The 16,667-nt window shown below is 36.3% G+C and overlaps 1 protein-coding gene across 11 annotated transcripts in view; it reads right to left on the reverse strand.

Moving 5' to 3' along the window:
- The window catches only part of FANCD2 (FA complementation group D2), a 57,012-nt gene that overhangs the window by 37,558 nt on the left and 2,787 nt on the right, over positions 1–16,667 (reverse strand). For 9 of the 11 annotated variants that reach the window (XR_007404425.1, XM_025450017.3, XM_049098574.1 and 6 more), the window contains exons 3-15: positions 16,102–16,242; positions 15,483–15,550; positions 15,226–15,329; positions 14,372–14,432; positions 13,395–13,447; positions 10,441–10,519; positions 9,135–9,259; positions 7,746–7,833; positions 7,111–7,215; positions 6,398–6,498; positions 5,898–6,006; positions 5,418–5,453; positions 1,971–2,114 (exon numbers count right to left, since the gene is read on the reverse strand). Coding sequence is in view for 10 of the 11 variants with exons in the window: in XM_025450017.3 (XP_025305802.1) it covers positions 1,971–2,114; positions 5,418–5,453; positions 5,898–6,006; positions 6,398–6,498; positions 7,111–7,215; positions 7,746–7,833; positions 9,135–9,259; positions 10,441–10,519; positions 13,395–13,447; positions 14,372–14,432; positions 15,226–15,329; positions 15,483–15,550; positions 16,102–16,242 (1,214 nt within the window). In the remaining variant the exon portion in view is untranslated. The other 2 variants (XM_049098579.1, XM_049098578.1) reach the window with 2 other exon arrangements.

Here is a 16,667-nt window from a genome sequence, read left to right on the forward strand (position 1 = left end):
TCACCAACTCTCGTTTTAACTTAAGGAAACTTAAATCTTTGTTTTACTCAAAATTACCCTTCATAATTCTGAGTTTTTTCTCAGGATCAGTGGGATTTGATGTATGGATAAGAAGTGACCAGGAAGCTGAAAGAACTTATAAATTATAAGCCTGGTAGCATCCTTCCTATCTACCCAATTGGGACTAGAATCCAGATCTTCTAAATCCCAATTTCCTCACTCAATCATACTGCCTTCCCGGGGATATTTGAAATCAATCTATAAAGTTCAAAACTAGTTAAATTGATTTCTCTTTAGATCAAAAAGAACTGATTATGTCTAAGCAATAAGGCAGAAGATGGACATTAATGGACTCAAAGTAAATAACCAGTTTAAAGTCTAGCTTCTTTACTAATACCATCACAATAAAGAAAATCTTAAATCCTGAATTGGGTATAATGCTTTGCTTAGGAAAATTCCATACAAAATTATATATGGGGTGCCTGGGTGGCACAGTTGGTTAGGTGTCTGACTCCTGGGTTTTGGCTCTGGTCGTGATCTCAGGGTTGTGAGGTCGAGCCCATCAGGCTCCACACTCAGTACAATCTGCTTGATTTCTCTCTCCCTCTACCCCTCCCCTCTCTCTAAAATAAGTGAATCTTTAAAAAAAAATTATATATGGTTTCTGCCTTCTGGAAAATTATAGCCCAAAACACATATCATTGCCAGAAATAAGCACAGAAAGGATTATAAGATAAAATAATACAAACATTAAATTCATTCCTAAATATAAAACCTTAAGACCCAACTGTATATTTTCATTGGCTCCTAAGCCAAGCCCCCTAAACCACTGGTTATCCAGTTTCCTAAGAAGGTACATGCTGTTAATAATCTGAAAATTCACCGGGAAACACCATTCCTAGTTTATACAACTCTAATTTAAATGGTTTACATTTCAACAGAAATAATCACCCAAGAGTCACAGTACTGAATGAGCAAATACGGATGGTTTAATAGATGCATAATTATGTTTCTATTTGCATTCTTCTGGTCCTTTTATGCTCAGGGTTTTTAAAAACTGCTTAGAACAGGATAAAGAAAAAAAAAGAACAGGATAAAGAAGGCAAGTTTATCAAAGCTGCAAATCACAAAGAGCTAGATAATGCAAAGTTAAGATTTCAAAATCTCAATGCACTTGAACAATGGGCTGAAACTAAGAAGAAAAAAATCTTTATATGGGAGCTGTAAAGCCTTCCATTTTAAGTTAAAAATCAAGTTATTTAAGTACGTAATTAGAAGACCTGAACTAAAAACATTTCCTATAAAAAATAATTTGGGGCTTGAGTTTAATCAGTTCAACATCAACAAATTTTGTCACCTTTCATCTAAGAAGAGGAGACACCAATCTTAGGTTGGTTTTATTAACATCATAATGTCTCAGTCAAGAAATAATCCTGTTATGAAGTATATTGAGCTTTTCGAAAATCAATATCCAGCACAGGTGGTATTGTTAAGAATCCCACACTAGGTAAGAAAGGTTAAAAATAACTTCTCTAGGGGCCTCCTGGGTGGCTTAGTGGTTGAGCGTCTGCCTTTGGCTTGGGGCGTGATCCTGGGGTCCTGGGATCCACTACTGCAATGGGCTCCATGCAGGGAGCCTGCTTCTCTTTCTGCCTATGTCTCTGCCTCTCTCTCTCTGACTCTCGTGAATAAATAAATAAAATCTGGGGATCCCTGGGTGGCTCAGCGGTTTAGAGCCTGCCTTCCACCCAGGGCATGATCCTGGAGTCCCAGGATCGAGTCCCACATCAGGCTCCCTGCATGGAGCCTACCTCTCTCTGTCACTCTCATGAATGAATGAATGAATGAATGAATGAATGAATGAATGAATAAATAAATAAATAAGTAAATAAGTAAATAAAATCTTTCCAAATAAAAAATGACTTCTCTATAACTTTCAGACTAATGTTGTCTGACTCTCTGATACTTACCAAGTAATGAATATAGAATGTACTCTGTAGAAGCTCTTCTTGAAAGCAGCCTGATCGAATCTTATTTCTTAGCACTCTCTCAATGTACTTCTTTGTCTGAGTGTTTGTGCTATAGATGATGAGAAGCATTGCCAAGTCAAAAGTCTATTGTTAATAAATATGACAAAAGAGAAATAGTTTAATAAATCAGTACATTTATTTCCATGAAATAGCAGCTCACAACTTTTTCCCATGAAAACACAGTAAGAGTGATCCTCATTTGCTCAACATACTCCCATGGCAGTATCTACATTTTTTTTTCTTTTTCAGAAAACCCACAAATGTTTACCAGAAAAATAAAGTGCTACACCTATTAACCACTGGTATCTCTTATGAAAACATTGGAATATAAGTTGAAGTGATGTTATTACAGAAATAACTTTGAATATCCTCACATTTATTAAAGAAAAAACACTGGCCAACCTCAGTATATATTCCTATTCATTATTAGGAAAACTACTTTCTGAAAAGTTGGAGAGACTGTAAATGTGTTCAATATGAAAAAAATTGATAGTCATTTTCAGATTATACAGCCTCTAAAAAGAATAAGCTAGACTATATATACATGTATTAATATATACATATTTTTAAAAGATTTTATTCATTTGACAGAGAGAGAGAGAGTGCACGCATGCGTGAGCTGGGGGAGTGGCAGGCAGAGGGAGAGGGAGAAGCAGACTCCCCACTAAGCAGGGAGCCTGATGTACGGCTCAATCCCAGGACCCTGAAATCATGACCTGAGCCGAAGGCAGATGCATTACCATCTGAGCCACTCAGGTGCCCCAACTAGATTATATTTTTTGACATTCATGACATCGTGAAGTTAAAAAAAAGCAACCTGCAAGACAATAATAATAGTAAGATTTTATTTTTGTAAAAATATACAAACATAAATATGTGTAAGTATAAGAGTAAGCATGCCTGCATTAATACACACATACAGCTTATATACGAATAGGAAAAAATCTAGAACAATCATCCATGAAGAATGGAACAGAGAGCAAAGGGAAACTTTAACGTTTTTAGACTCCTTGTGGAATTTTTTTTCTCCCCAATTAGCTTGTATCAACTATGTTTAAAAAAAAAAAAAGGTTAAAAAAGTCAACCAGGACAAAAAAAAATTATTCAGAACTAATACAATTCAAGAGCAAACACTAAACAATCAAATTAAAACATGGATCAAGTACTTTTTAAAATTTTCTTATTTTAAAAGAGCAAGCATGATGAGTTGGGTGGGGGGAGGAGAGAGAATCATAAGCAGACTCTATGCCCAGGGCAGACCCTGATGTGGGGCTCAATCTCAAGACCTTGAGATCATGACCTGAGCCAAAATCAAGAGACAGCTGCTTAACTGACTGAGCCACCAGGTGTCCCTGGGCCGAGGATCTAAACAGAAATTTTCTTAAAAACATACTAACAGACAACTGATACATGAAAAGATGCTAATTATCAAGGAAATACAAATCACAACCACAATGAGATCTCATCTCACACTTGTCAGAATGGCAATCATTAAAAAGACAAGAGACATGGGATACCTAGGTGGCTCAATGGTTGAGCATCTGCCTTCGTTTGGCTCAGGGCGTGATCCTGGGGCCTGGGGATCGAGTCCTGAATCAGACTCCCTGTGAGGAACCTGCTTCTTCCTCTGCCTGTCTCTGCCTCTCTCTCTGTCTCTCATGAATAAATAAACTCTTAAAAAAAAAAGAAAAAAGAAAAAAAGACAAGAGACAAGAGACAAGTGCTGGTCAGGATGTAGAGAAAGGGAATTGGTGCAGCCACTATTGAAAACAGTACGGAGGTTCCTCAAAAAATTAAAAATAGAAATATCCACATCTGGATATTTATTTAAAAAAATACTAATTCAAAAAAAAATAAAATAAAAATACTAATTCAACAAAAACATTGCACTCCTATGATCCCTGCACATTATTTATTAATAGCCAAGACATGGAGGCAACCTAAGTGAAAAGAAAAAGTAGTAAGTACACAGATACACAAACACACACATTGGAATATTATTCAGCCATAAAAGAATCAAATCTTGCCATTTGCAACAATATGGACAGATCTTGAGGACATTCTGGTAAGTGAAATAAGTCAGACAGAAGGACAATTACCTTATAATCTCACTTACATGTGCAATCTAAAAAGTAAATAAATAAATAAATAACAAAATAAAATATACACAAAACTGAATTCATTGATAGAACAGATTGGTGGTTGCTAGAGGCAGGGGGAAGGGGGCAAACGGGAGGGGCACCTGGCTGGCTCAACTGGCAGAGCATGCAATTCTTATTCTTGGTTATAACTTCGAGCCCAACATTGTGTGTAGAGATTACTTAAAAATAAAATATTTTTTTTAAAAAGGTGCAGGGAATCAAAAGGTACAAATTTCCAGTTATAAAATACATAATGGGGTGCCTGGGTAACTCAGTCTATTAAGTGTCTGACTTCTGATTTTGGCACAGGTCATGATCTCAGGGATGTGAGTTCAATCTCTGCACTGAGCTCCACACTGGGCATGGAGACTAAAAAAAAAAAAGAAAAGAAAAAGAACATAAAAACAATGCAGAAGCATACAAAATGTTTATGACAAAATGTCAAAAGAAAAAAATCAGAATACACAATTATATTTATAATTAAAATATGTAAAAACAGGTAAAATAGGTATATAGGTGACCAAAGGTCATACAAAAATTTAAAAAATTGTTAGGTTATTCTGATCCATCCTCTACAAAAAATCGAGGTTTTCATTGCTTTATTCAATACCATAAATGCTTTTAAAATAGTCACCCAACAATTTGGATAATCTAACAAAACCCGAAAACAAAACAGATTCCAAATAAGAAAAGTCCTTAATGGTAACCAATTAGTACATAAGAAACTCAGTCATCTGGTTTCTTCACAGAAGAAAAAATTTCCATAATTAAGACAGATTTGGTACCACTGCCTTGACAGTGAATGGATGGAATATTTGGTTCACTCTAGTCAAGTTGACATGGGCAAAGGAAAGTAAAACATGGAATGCCATTATCTTGACAATTCCATTTGGTGGAAGGAAGAGTAATCAGACAGATACAGGGACCTGACTCATTCCCCAAGTGACTCCTGTCTTCATCTATGGGAACTTTACTTCTTGGGACTGCAACTCGCTGTGCTTGTTTGGAATGTTAATATTTCCCCTTACCGATAGCTTGGGTTTATTTTATTGCCAAAATGAGTAGGAAAGACCATCTGGCAAGTCATCCCCTCAGATCATCTTCCCCAGACAGCTAACGTTTATTAGAGCAGCTACAGAAGGCACAGAAGGGATGACTAGAGAAAGTAAGAGAAAAGAAGGAAAGCTAGCCGATATAATTAATTTTAAGTCTGCATTACTTAAAATGTATACTACATTTACATTACCTTGTGTTCAGACACTGAGGCAGTGCTTTCAATTGCCTAAAAAAACAAGGGTCACAAAAATATTACAACAACTAAGTAGAACACGTTTCACCTTATTCAGCATGCCGTTCTCTTGAGAACCGATCTGCCCATGTGGCAACCATCATCTATCATTTCTACTTGACTGACTTTTAATTTTTTTTTTTTTTATTTTTTTATTTATGGTAGTCACAGAGAGAGAGAGAGAGAGAGAGAGAGAGAGGCAGAGACATAGGCAGAGGGAGAAGCAGGCTCCATGCACCGGGAGCCCGACGTGGGATTCAATCCCGGGTCTCCAGGATCGCGCCCTAGGCCAAAGGCAGGCGCCAAACCACTGCGCCACCCAGGGATCCCTGACTGACTTTTAATACTTTTGTATCCACCCACCTTTACTTACATATCCTGTCACCAGTTGCCGCTTACTTCTTCCTTAATGTTCAAAGTCAAAAAGACCTCACTCACCTTAATCCAGGCTTCTGAAATGATTTTCTCATATCTAACAGCTGACTTTATTACATCGAAAAGAAGAATAACACAGTCCTGACCGCTGTTTTCTTGATTTCCTGAAGAACTACAAGTAGCAGAGGGAGAAAAAAAATCATTCTTCCACCTACCAAAGAGAAACCTATAAAATCTGGATTCCCGTTTACTAGTCAAGTGTCTGTCCCAAGGCACAACTTCATGTGTAAACTGCCTAATAAACCTATACTATTATCTACCTCGGATTGATCTGAATAGCCAGGAGACTACATCCAACCTGCCCATGTATATACATACACACACATTACATGTACCACATGCATATGATTTGAAAATGTACAGTAGTACATGCAAACAATATTATTACCATTATTTATAGTGGCAAATATTAAGATCTACTGTCCGGCTTCAGGATAAATGTCAGAAAACTTTCCTTGCCTATGTGAGAAAAAGGGTGGAAACTGTTGATGACATTATTATACCTTTGTCGTCCTTTATTTTTCAACTTGCTTTGGGAAGCCTGCAACCGTGATGGCAAAATACAATGCTGCAGATCCAACTTCTCCCGAAGTTCAGAAATTACCTGTGGAAAATAAATATTAAGCTATGTGTTCTGCTCATTCATAGTGCATATGCAAAGTCCATTCTTTCAATAGAATCATAACAATCTCCTGAAAGATTAAGAAGAATCACTAAATGTTAGACAAGGCATTTTTTTTTTTTAAGATTTTATTTTTAAATAATCTCTACACCCAACATGGGGCTCAAACTCACAACTCTGAGATCAGGAGTCACATGCTCTACTGACTGAGCTAGCCAAGTGCCCCTAGACAAGGCATTTTAAAAAGGAGAGTTGATGAAAATAGCTAATGCAAGGATAGTACGTCAAGCCCTTCAAAATTCCAGAATTCCTTTAAGTTTTACACTGAAATAGCAAATATAACGTATAGTAGCTTATATAACAATAAATCTGGCTAGTTCCATTCTATCCCCTGAATACTATTTGGATTAATCAACATTATCAACTAGTTTGGGGACAGAGAAGAGAAATTAGAAACCATGAATTTAAATAATGTATCTTCATCTAGGTAAGTCTCTTTTCCATTACTGATTTTCACAAGGGCACCACTGCTACATTCTGCATTCCTAAGGATCTAGAGCACCCTACTAGTGTTGTTGAGAAATAAAACGGTACCTCAAGTGCATCTGTGGCTGTTACAGAATGAAGAATGAACTTGATTATCACAGGTAAATCATCCAATTTGACAGATAACAGCTTACTCATCACCAATTGGCGGACCTAAACATAAAAAGCACAAAAACCTTAAATATTTTTATGTTAATACCTCAACCCCGTTAGGTAAATTAGAAAACTTACTTCTCTCATTTTTCTCACTTGTAATTTAGGAAGAAAAACAATTTGTTTTATTTTTATTTTATTCCAAACTACAAGTTTTCAACGGTTAATGCCACAGTTTCTTCAAAAACAGACAGGTGATAAATGTAAAAGTGTTATCATCTTACAATTTAGAGCCTGAATTTTCCACTGGCTGGAGGAAGACACGTAAAATTGTTATTCCTATGAAGAGCAGTGTGTAAATATTATGCAAGATAGAGATATCCACTAAAACTTACTGGCTTGAAACAGAGCAGCAAATCCATCATACTATGGCATATGAAGTTCATCAAAAAGGGAAAAAGAGATGAAATGACATTCAATATTGTTTCAAAATTAAACTTTTATATGCAACTGCTTCAAAGCAATGGCTGACATTGGATCTGGGAGGTAAGAAAGCTAGCTCTGTTTCTGGAGAGGAGAATCCTTCCTACCTGAGTCAGGAGCTTCGGGTCAAGTCGGAGGCTGGAAAGGACATCCAGGATAGGGACAGTGAGTAGAGTATTCTCCATTAAAAGCTCACTGTGAATGATGGAAAAAGAGAAAAGCTGTGCAACTTTTAACAGAGCTGGGCAGATAATTACTTGGAAAATCACTCAGAGTACAGGAAGAAAGGACATACTCAGTTCCCACTGAATTTTTTTATAGTATATTTCATTCAAAATTGTTTTGATAAAAAAAAAAAAATACATGCTCAGGGCGCCTGGGTGGCTCACTTGGCATCTGGGTGCCATCTGATTTGGGGTCTGGTCATGATCCCAGGGTCCTGGGATGGAGCCCAGTGGCAGGCTCCCCGCTCAGCAGGAAGTCAGCTTCTCCCTTTCCCTTTACCCCTCCCTCAGCTGCTGACTCTCTCAAATAAATAAATAAAATCTTTAAAAAAAAAAAATACATGTTCATTATAGAAAAATCAAACAACAGAGTAGAAAGAAGAAGCCCTTCCTCACCATCTCCACTACCCAGAGGTAACCAATACTGAGTTGGGCACATATCTTTCCTGAGAAAAGGAAAAAGAAAACCTACAACAATTACAATGAACTATGAGAAGTATGACAGATGTACATGAAGGGCATTACAGGAGCACAGAGTAGAGAAAAGTGATGGTTTCGAAGAAAAGGCTATGCAAAAGTACAAGCTGGAATTAAGCAGGCAAAGTAGATGGTACAGTACTGCAAGTACAGTGCTATACCCAGAGGGAGCATCCTGCCCAAAACCACAAAAGCAAGAAATCATCGGACATTTTTAGGGGTATCTTTGCAGACAACTAAAGAAAAGGAAGTACTACAAACTGAATTTTTAAAACTATTTTGAAGATAAGAAATTGCATTAAAACAAAAATCCCATTAAGGAGGGATACCGCTCTCTTTTCTTTAATTACTGTCTTACCAATTACTATTTTTCACATTAATGATAGTAAGCAATGTTTTTAGCAATGGGTCTGATGGGTACATCGGAATGAATCATTTAGGGACCAAAGAATGTAGAGGACTGATAAGCTCTACAAATGATTTATATATGCAGTCACAACCGAGGACTCCCTGGGTGGAAGAAATGCTAACGAAACAATTGGATTACATTTAGGTGTCCAAAGACCAAATTTATATGCCTAATCCTAACCCAGACTTCATATTCATGTCTAGTATACTGTGTAAAAAAAAGTAGATGGGTCTACTCAAAAATATGCTCATTATTACAAAAATAAGTCAAATCCCATACCTAGTCATGGAAGATAGATACTATCCTCTTTTATATAAATAGGAATACATTACCACTACCATTTTCATTCTGCAGTGTTAAGGCCTCCAGAGTGGGAACTTACCCACCTGAGTTCCTTCCCTACATCAGCATGCTGGGAATCCCCTAGAATCTCTGGTAGGCTGGTGACAAAGTCATGCTGCAGGTACAGTGGAGCAATACTGATCAGCTGCATGATCTTGGTGGTGAGATCCTATAGTGGAGGAGACCATTAGAATTGTTGCACATTACCCAGAGAAAAACATCCTCCTCACAAAACATAGACCTGGAATTATTTTATGTACAATATGCATTCAGACTCAAAGCCTAAATTCAGATGTAAATGAACCAGAAATTGTCACACATGGGATGGTAAACAGAAAACAAGTACAGTGAATGGTATATTATCTAATGAGTCTGTTATATACTTCATTTAATCTTCACGACTCTATGGAGTCTGTGTGACAGTTCCTTTTTTTTTTTTTTTTAAGTAGACTCCACACTCAACATGGGGCTTAAACTCACAACCCTGAGATCAAGAGTCACATGCTCCACTGACAGCTCAGCAACCAGACAATTCCCATCTTTAAAATATGAGGATATGCGTTGTCCAAGGATACACAGGAAGTACAATACAATAAATAAATAATACAAAACTCCAGTCCACAGGAGATTCCAAAACTCATGTTCTTCCTAATAAAGATTAAGGCTTGGAATGCCTGACAAAAATTAAAAAAATAATTTAAAGAACTCTGAAGAGAAATACACCTCACACAGCTCAAAATTGATTCAATTTTACCAAAATGCTTAATAACAAATCACATAATTCCTAAAACTTTTCTCATATGTAATCAAATTAAGCATTTGCAGCATGGTAGTTTGGTCTGGAATCTCAATGCTCTTGAGAAATAAAACATAGTCATCTCTGTACTTTGGAAAGCTACTTAATTTCTTTCCAAATATTTATTTAATAGATATCTAGTCATAATTAGAAAAACTTATTTTTTTGAGAAATTTAAAAGGTGAAATATCCATGATTATCAAATTATGAAACAAAAAAAAGCTAATAAATAGAAAAATGTGAATTTTCAGTTAAGAAAAAAAAAACCCTATAAATTCCAGAAGTTTGGTTAAGTTTATATAGAAAACAGATTCTAAATCCAAGACACAGGGCAGCCCCAGGGGCCCAGAGGTTTGGCGCCATCTTCAGCCCAGGGTGTGGTCCTGGAGACCTGGGATCAAGTCCCCCATCAGGCTCCCTGCATGGAGCCTGTTTCTCCCTCTGCCTGTGTTTCTGCCTCTCTTTCTCTGTGTCTTTCATGAATAAATAAATAAAATCTTAAAAATAAATTTAAAAAAATAAATCCAAGAGACAGAACAAGTTCCAAAGCCTACCTTGCCATCCACAATTCTGTCAAGCCATTTCAGCTGACTGATAATCAGTCTAGGTATATTAAGTCCATCACTGTTCACACTGAAATGTTAGGATAAGAAGACAGAAACTTAGCCTTTCTGACTTACACAACAGCAAGCATTAAAAGTGTAGAAACCCTTTCAGACATTCAATTAACATTTACTGAACATTTACACATTACAAGCTGCATTAGACACACAGATGATACAAGAAAAGCATGATACATGTGTTAAGATGGAAGAAGACACTAAATTGTTAAAAGTGGCTGCATCTGGGGAGGGTTTAGAAAGGTTAAGATCTGCAGAGTATTTCTTAATAACAATGCAAACAAAAGACAATAAACTTGAACAAACTGAACGAGAATATTTTTAAAAGGTAGAAAACTAATTACATCAATGTGATAAGTACCGAAAAAAATCAAGCATATACTACTTTGGAAATATAAAAGGTCAAATTAGACTATGTTCGTGAAAATACTGAAAACCATGTATAAATGAAGAAATGCTGGGGGTACCTGACTGACTCAGTCAGGTGAACATCCAACTCTTGATTTCAGCTGTCATGATCTCATAGGTCTTTTTTTTTTTAAGATTTATTTATTTATTCATGAGAGACACAGAGATAGAGAGGCAGAGACATAGGCAGAAGGAGAAGCAGGCTCTCCACAGGGAACCTGATGTAGGACTGGATCCCAGATCCCAGCATCACGCCCTGAGCCGAGGAGAGACGCTCAACCACTGAGCCACCAGGTGTCCCAATGATCTCATAGGTCTTGAGGTCAAGCCCTACATGTGGCTTCATGCTCAGAGGGGAGTCTGCTTGAATATGCTCTCCCTCTGCCCCTCCTCCCACTCAAGTGCATGCTTGCACACACACATGGGTGTGCACTCTCTCTCAAATAAATAAATCTTAAGAAAAAAAAATACTGGCTGTTATTATTTCCCCCAAATGACAGCATCTGCCTTCCTCCCAACCTCCTATGTCTAAAGTTTTAGACCACCTCCAATTTCTTTTCTTGAAAGCATTCTATCTCTGTCAAATTTAACTGCTGAAAAAGACATAAAGCATCTATGCAAGCCATCCAGGAAAAGCACAAATTTGTAAAGCTCTATCTTTAAATGTATTATTACCATATATAAGACCTAGAAAAAAACACATATTAAAAATGAGAAAGTAAAAATGACCTAGAATTCTGTCATCCAGAGAGGTCCATTATTAATATGCATATGTATCTTTATGTATGGTATGTGTATATATATATATTTTAAAGATTTATTTTAGAGAGAGAGAGAGAACACATGCACAGGAGGGAGGGGGGAATGGGAAGAAGAGGAAGAGAGAAAATCCCAAGCAGACTCCAAACTGAGCATGGAGCCCGATGCAGTGCTCAATCTCACAACCCTGAGATCATGATCCAAGCCGAAATCAAGTGTCAGATGCTTAACTGACCGAGCCACCCAGGTGCCCTTGTATTTTTTTTAAATAAAATACTGGGCTAAACTGTAAATACTAATTTGTAACCCAATCTTTGATTTTTTTCCAATTAATGCAAGGTATTAAAAAGTCCTCTGTATAATTTTTAATGTCCACATAATATTCTATTGCAGGGATGTACCTCATTTACTTAACCAATCCCCTAGAGTTAAACATCTTCATTATTATTTTTTGTTAACTAGTAATTGTATTTATTACTGTTTTCATTTGGTTATTACCTTAGGATATATTAAAGACATGGTTGAACACTAAAGAGTATACAAACTCTAAGGTTTTGATAGACATGACTTACTGCCCTTCAGAATAACTTGAACCAATTGATTAGCAATGTATAAGCATGCCTGTTCATTACACTCAATAAGGAAGATCCTTTGAGAATGGAAAAAAAAGTATGTATTGTTTTAAATTTGTATATTTGATTATTAATGAAGATGAACATTGAGAAAAAAATGTTTCATGCTCTTATATTTCTTATTGTGTGTGTGAAAAAAATTTATTTTTAGATTTATAGCCAGCTGGACTCCGTTTAGATGATCCCAGTTTTGTTGGCAACATCCAAAGCATCACAGTCAGGAGCCAGTGAGGAGCCAGTCGAACATATGCTTTCTTCTCTCCATCAGGCCTGATCAAGGCGTTGACCTTGGCCACATCAATGTCATAGAGCTTCTTCACAGCCTGTTTGATCTGGTGCTTATTGGCCTTGACGTCCAAAATGAACACAAGTGTGTTGTTGTCTTCTTTTTTCTTCATGGCTGACTCAGTAGTCAGTAGGAATCTGATGGATCAAGCTTGTTTCTCCTGAGGACGCTCTTTCGAGGATATCTGGGCTGCCTTCGGAGACGGGGTCTTGGGTTGTCCGAACGTAAGTGACTAGGTGACGTGCAGATCTTTTATTTTGTAACTGTGCACGCCTTTCAACATTGCTTTTTTAGCTTTCAAAGCCTTTGCTTTGGCTTTGGAAGCGGCAGGGGCTTCCTTCTTCGCCTTCGGTGCCATGTTCGTGAATGAGATGCTCTCTTGTATTTGTGAATTGTCTATTCATGACCTCTACTGTTCTATTAGGTTGTTCATTTTTTTCCAACTTCATTATGTTTTAAAGCAAATTAAAAAAAAAAAAGATAGTACACGTACACTATAAAATTGAAAAGGTAAAGAACAGTATTCATAGAACATCTGATTCCAGGCAATTGACTCCTCTCCTTGGAGACAACCACTATTACCAGTTTATTGTGTACCCTTCTAAGAACATGCAGTCATATAAATAGATGAAATTTCAAAAAAAAAAAAAGACACCCCAGTAAAATTTTAGTAGTCACTTATGAATCTGGTGTCATGATCAATATGACTTTCAGAGAAAACAGTGATGCTTCAGAGTAATCTTTTCAGACAGAAATTTAACTGCACAAAGGTAATGTAAGCATTCCAGAATAATTCCACTTACTTTTCAAAAAGAAATTCTGGCAACTTTTCAAATAAGGTTTTGATAATGGCAGGCTAAAAAAAAAGACATAAGGAGTTAGGAGATGGTCTTTAAATACACAACAGAAATACATAATTAATCACAATTTGCTCCAACAAGAGCTCTTGGAGGAAAAGCCCTGCTATAATTGAAATCCTCTTATTTTAAGAATGGCCACTTGAATGCTGCCTATATTTTGAACATAAGCTGAGACTTGTCAATGATGTCTTCTAAAATATTACAAAATGATTATGAAGGCAGTATGAAAATAATCAAATCAAAAATATTATTATGACAACTGTTAACCCATGAAATGCAGACTTAAAAGATTATCAAATAGTTTGCAAGAGAAGATTTCTCTCCAGAAGAATAAGAGGGCTCTTAAATGTAAGCTAACTAAATCATATTGAAGATTTCCAAAGAAAAAGATGGAATAAGAATATGGGAAGAATAATAATGGGAGAGAGAAAAAGAGAAAAAAATAGACAACAGGGTAAGACAAGACCTTCCATTGTATGTTTTTATAATTTGAAACATTTAAAACATGTCAGATCATTGTCTATTCAATACATTAAAAGAAAGGAGAAAAAGGGCAAAATAAAAGTTAAAAAAAAGTTAACCAGCAAATAACAACCCAAACAGGAGATGACATAGATGTGAATATGGCAGAGATATATAAGGTACTCAGAGCACAAGGAAGGAAGCCTTACAAATCAGGAATCAGAGGCTGAGGGAATAAATGAAATTTCAAAAAAATGTATTGGGCTATAATTAGCTCAGTCCAAAGCCACAGATACTGCCCTACCAGATGTATGTCAGGATTCCGGCTGTGGTTAAGTACTGCAAACCCAAACTCTCCTGTTAACTCTACTCAACTCTGTGTTCTAGGCATTTAGACTTGGACATATACCACAAATCACATCCATCAAATATTTGCAGAAAAAGTGGCACAGTCTCACCTGTAATATGTCAATTCCCAGAAGCAATTTAATGAGGCTCTTAGAGTAAGATGTGCCCATGCTGAAAAAAAAAATTTTTGTTTTCTATTTTTTCATTTTAATGTTATCTTTTTTTCATAAAATTGGCTAAATATACATATTTTTTAAAGATTTGTATTTATTGATGAGAGACACAGAGAGAGGCAGAAACATAGGCAAAGGGAGAAGCAGGCTTCCTTAGGGGAACCTGATGCAGGACTCAATTCTAGGACCTCGGGACCATGAGCCAAAGGCAGACACTCAATCACTGAGCTACCCAGGTACCCCTAAATATATAATATTTAGAGAAACTATCCTGTTATATCAGAAATATAGAACATGAAAAGAAGGCTCTTTTTTTTTAAGATTTCATTTATTTATCTACCTATTTATTTCAGAGAGAGAGTGAGCATGAGCAGGGGGAGAGACAGAAGGGGAGGGAGAGGGAATCTGAAACAGATCCTGAGCTGAACAGAGTCTTGAGGCAGGGCTCGATCTCACAACTGTGAAATCATGACCCGAGTGGAAAACAGGAGCTGGATGTTCAACTGACTGAGCCACCCAGGCACCTCGAAAAGATGATTCTTAAACAAAGAGAAGTAGAAAGTTAAAATTCTATCAACAGAGATGAGACATACTCTAGAAAACACTCTGATTCTTAGTCTTATAACTATAAATTAATAATTTAAAGATAAGGTTAAAACCGAGGAAAATACAGTTATAAAAAGTGAAATTCAAAAAAAGCATTTTCCTCCCACCACCATCTCCCAATCATTAGTATAACAGACTAAACTTTAGGCTTCATGACTTCAAGACTCCATGTTTCCACTCCACACCTGGCTTCCTCATCCTGCAGGCGTTCACAAGACAAAAGGCAGTTCCTGAAACTGTCTTGGTCCTCAATGTAAGACTCCAGGCCACTAACAAATTCTTCTATTATCTTAACGACATTGAAAAAACAAAGGGTAAGATTTTTACTTTAATATTTGCTAAAAATCATTCTAGCCCATTCAATTTTATGCCAGCATCTTTATATTCCCAATTCCAGAGTACTGCTGGCAAAAGCAAAAAAGTACCAGGAAGAAACACATACTTTGGGATAAGAAGGATGTTTCCTCAGAGTCTGAAAGAGCTTCTTTTGGAAAACAATTTGATCCACAGCTAAGAGGAAAAAAACAGTTGGTCACCAGAGTCTTTAATATCTACCATAGTTTTACTTACCTAAAGATGTAAGTCTCCTATCTTATGAAACCAATAAAGATATTTTCAACCTAATTTCAGAGCCAACTTTTCTAAACCCATGGTAAAACAGATTTAGCTTTGACAAAGGATAGCTACTAAGTGTTCTAAAAAACATACAGAATAATGGAGTAATCTATGCCCTAAAAGCAGCTTTAAATGGCTTTATAAATTTTCTTCTGAAGTTACTGACACAAGTCTAATTATTCTCTTGAGTATTTATTTTTCCACAAGAAAACACAAATACTGTCATGACATTTTTTATAAAAAAAATTAGAATTACTTTAACATGCATTAATCAGAACCAAAGACTATAAAAAATATTCTTTAAAAAGCAGTATCATTGTCATTCTTGTCTCAAGATGGACAGCGCTCCCATTTTTAATCTTCACTGCCTCTCTATTTCAGAAATCCGTAATTCAGTTCTGAGCCGTGCACTAAACCCAGAGAAAAGATTTAAATTAATATATTACTTAGTTGATTCTGACTCTCTCCTGTTTTAAGAATAACTCCTGATGTTTTAAGAAGCTTTACAAAAACACTATCATTTTCTTCAACTTCAACGCGGACATGAGATTTCTTTGTCTTCTTGGAAAGCGGTTGCTTCCTGGCTTCTGAAAACAGACAAAATTTTCAAGAATGTGAAAAATAGTAAAGACCAAAAATGTAAACCCTAGAATAACCTTAAAGGGAAAATTGATGGGTTCTTTAAGAATTATATTGGAACTGATGTTGTAGTAAAAATCTCTAACAATGGTCAGCAATAGTGGCTTACAAACAAACCAACCAACAAACGGAATTACTTTTGCCTATTGCATTTTCATATGAGAATTCAAAATGTGCCACTTTTAACAAAAATAACCATGGAAATGTTTTCCATCCAAATTCTAAAGCAGTCAGGGTGTCTCAAGCTGTTGTCTGCAAACCACTGCACTGAATCATTCAGAAGCTTATTAAAAGCACATTCTTAGATCACTTCCCATAGTTACTCAATGAAAATCTTGGGGATGGGGCCTGGGCATCTGAATTTTTAAGAAGT

Source organism: Canis lupus, chromosome 20 (assembly GCF_003254725.2).
Source record: "Canis lupus dingo isolate Sandy chromosome 20, ASM325472v2, whole genome shotgun sequence".
Taxonomy (NCBI): Eukaryota; Metazoa; Chordata; class Mammalia; order Carnivora; family Canidae; genus Canis; species Canis lupus.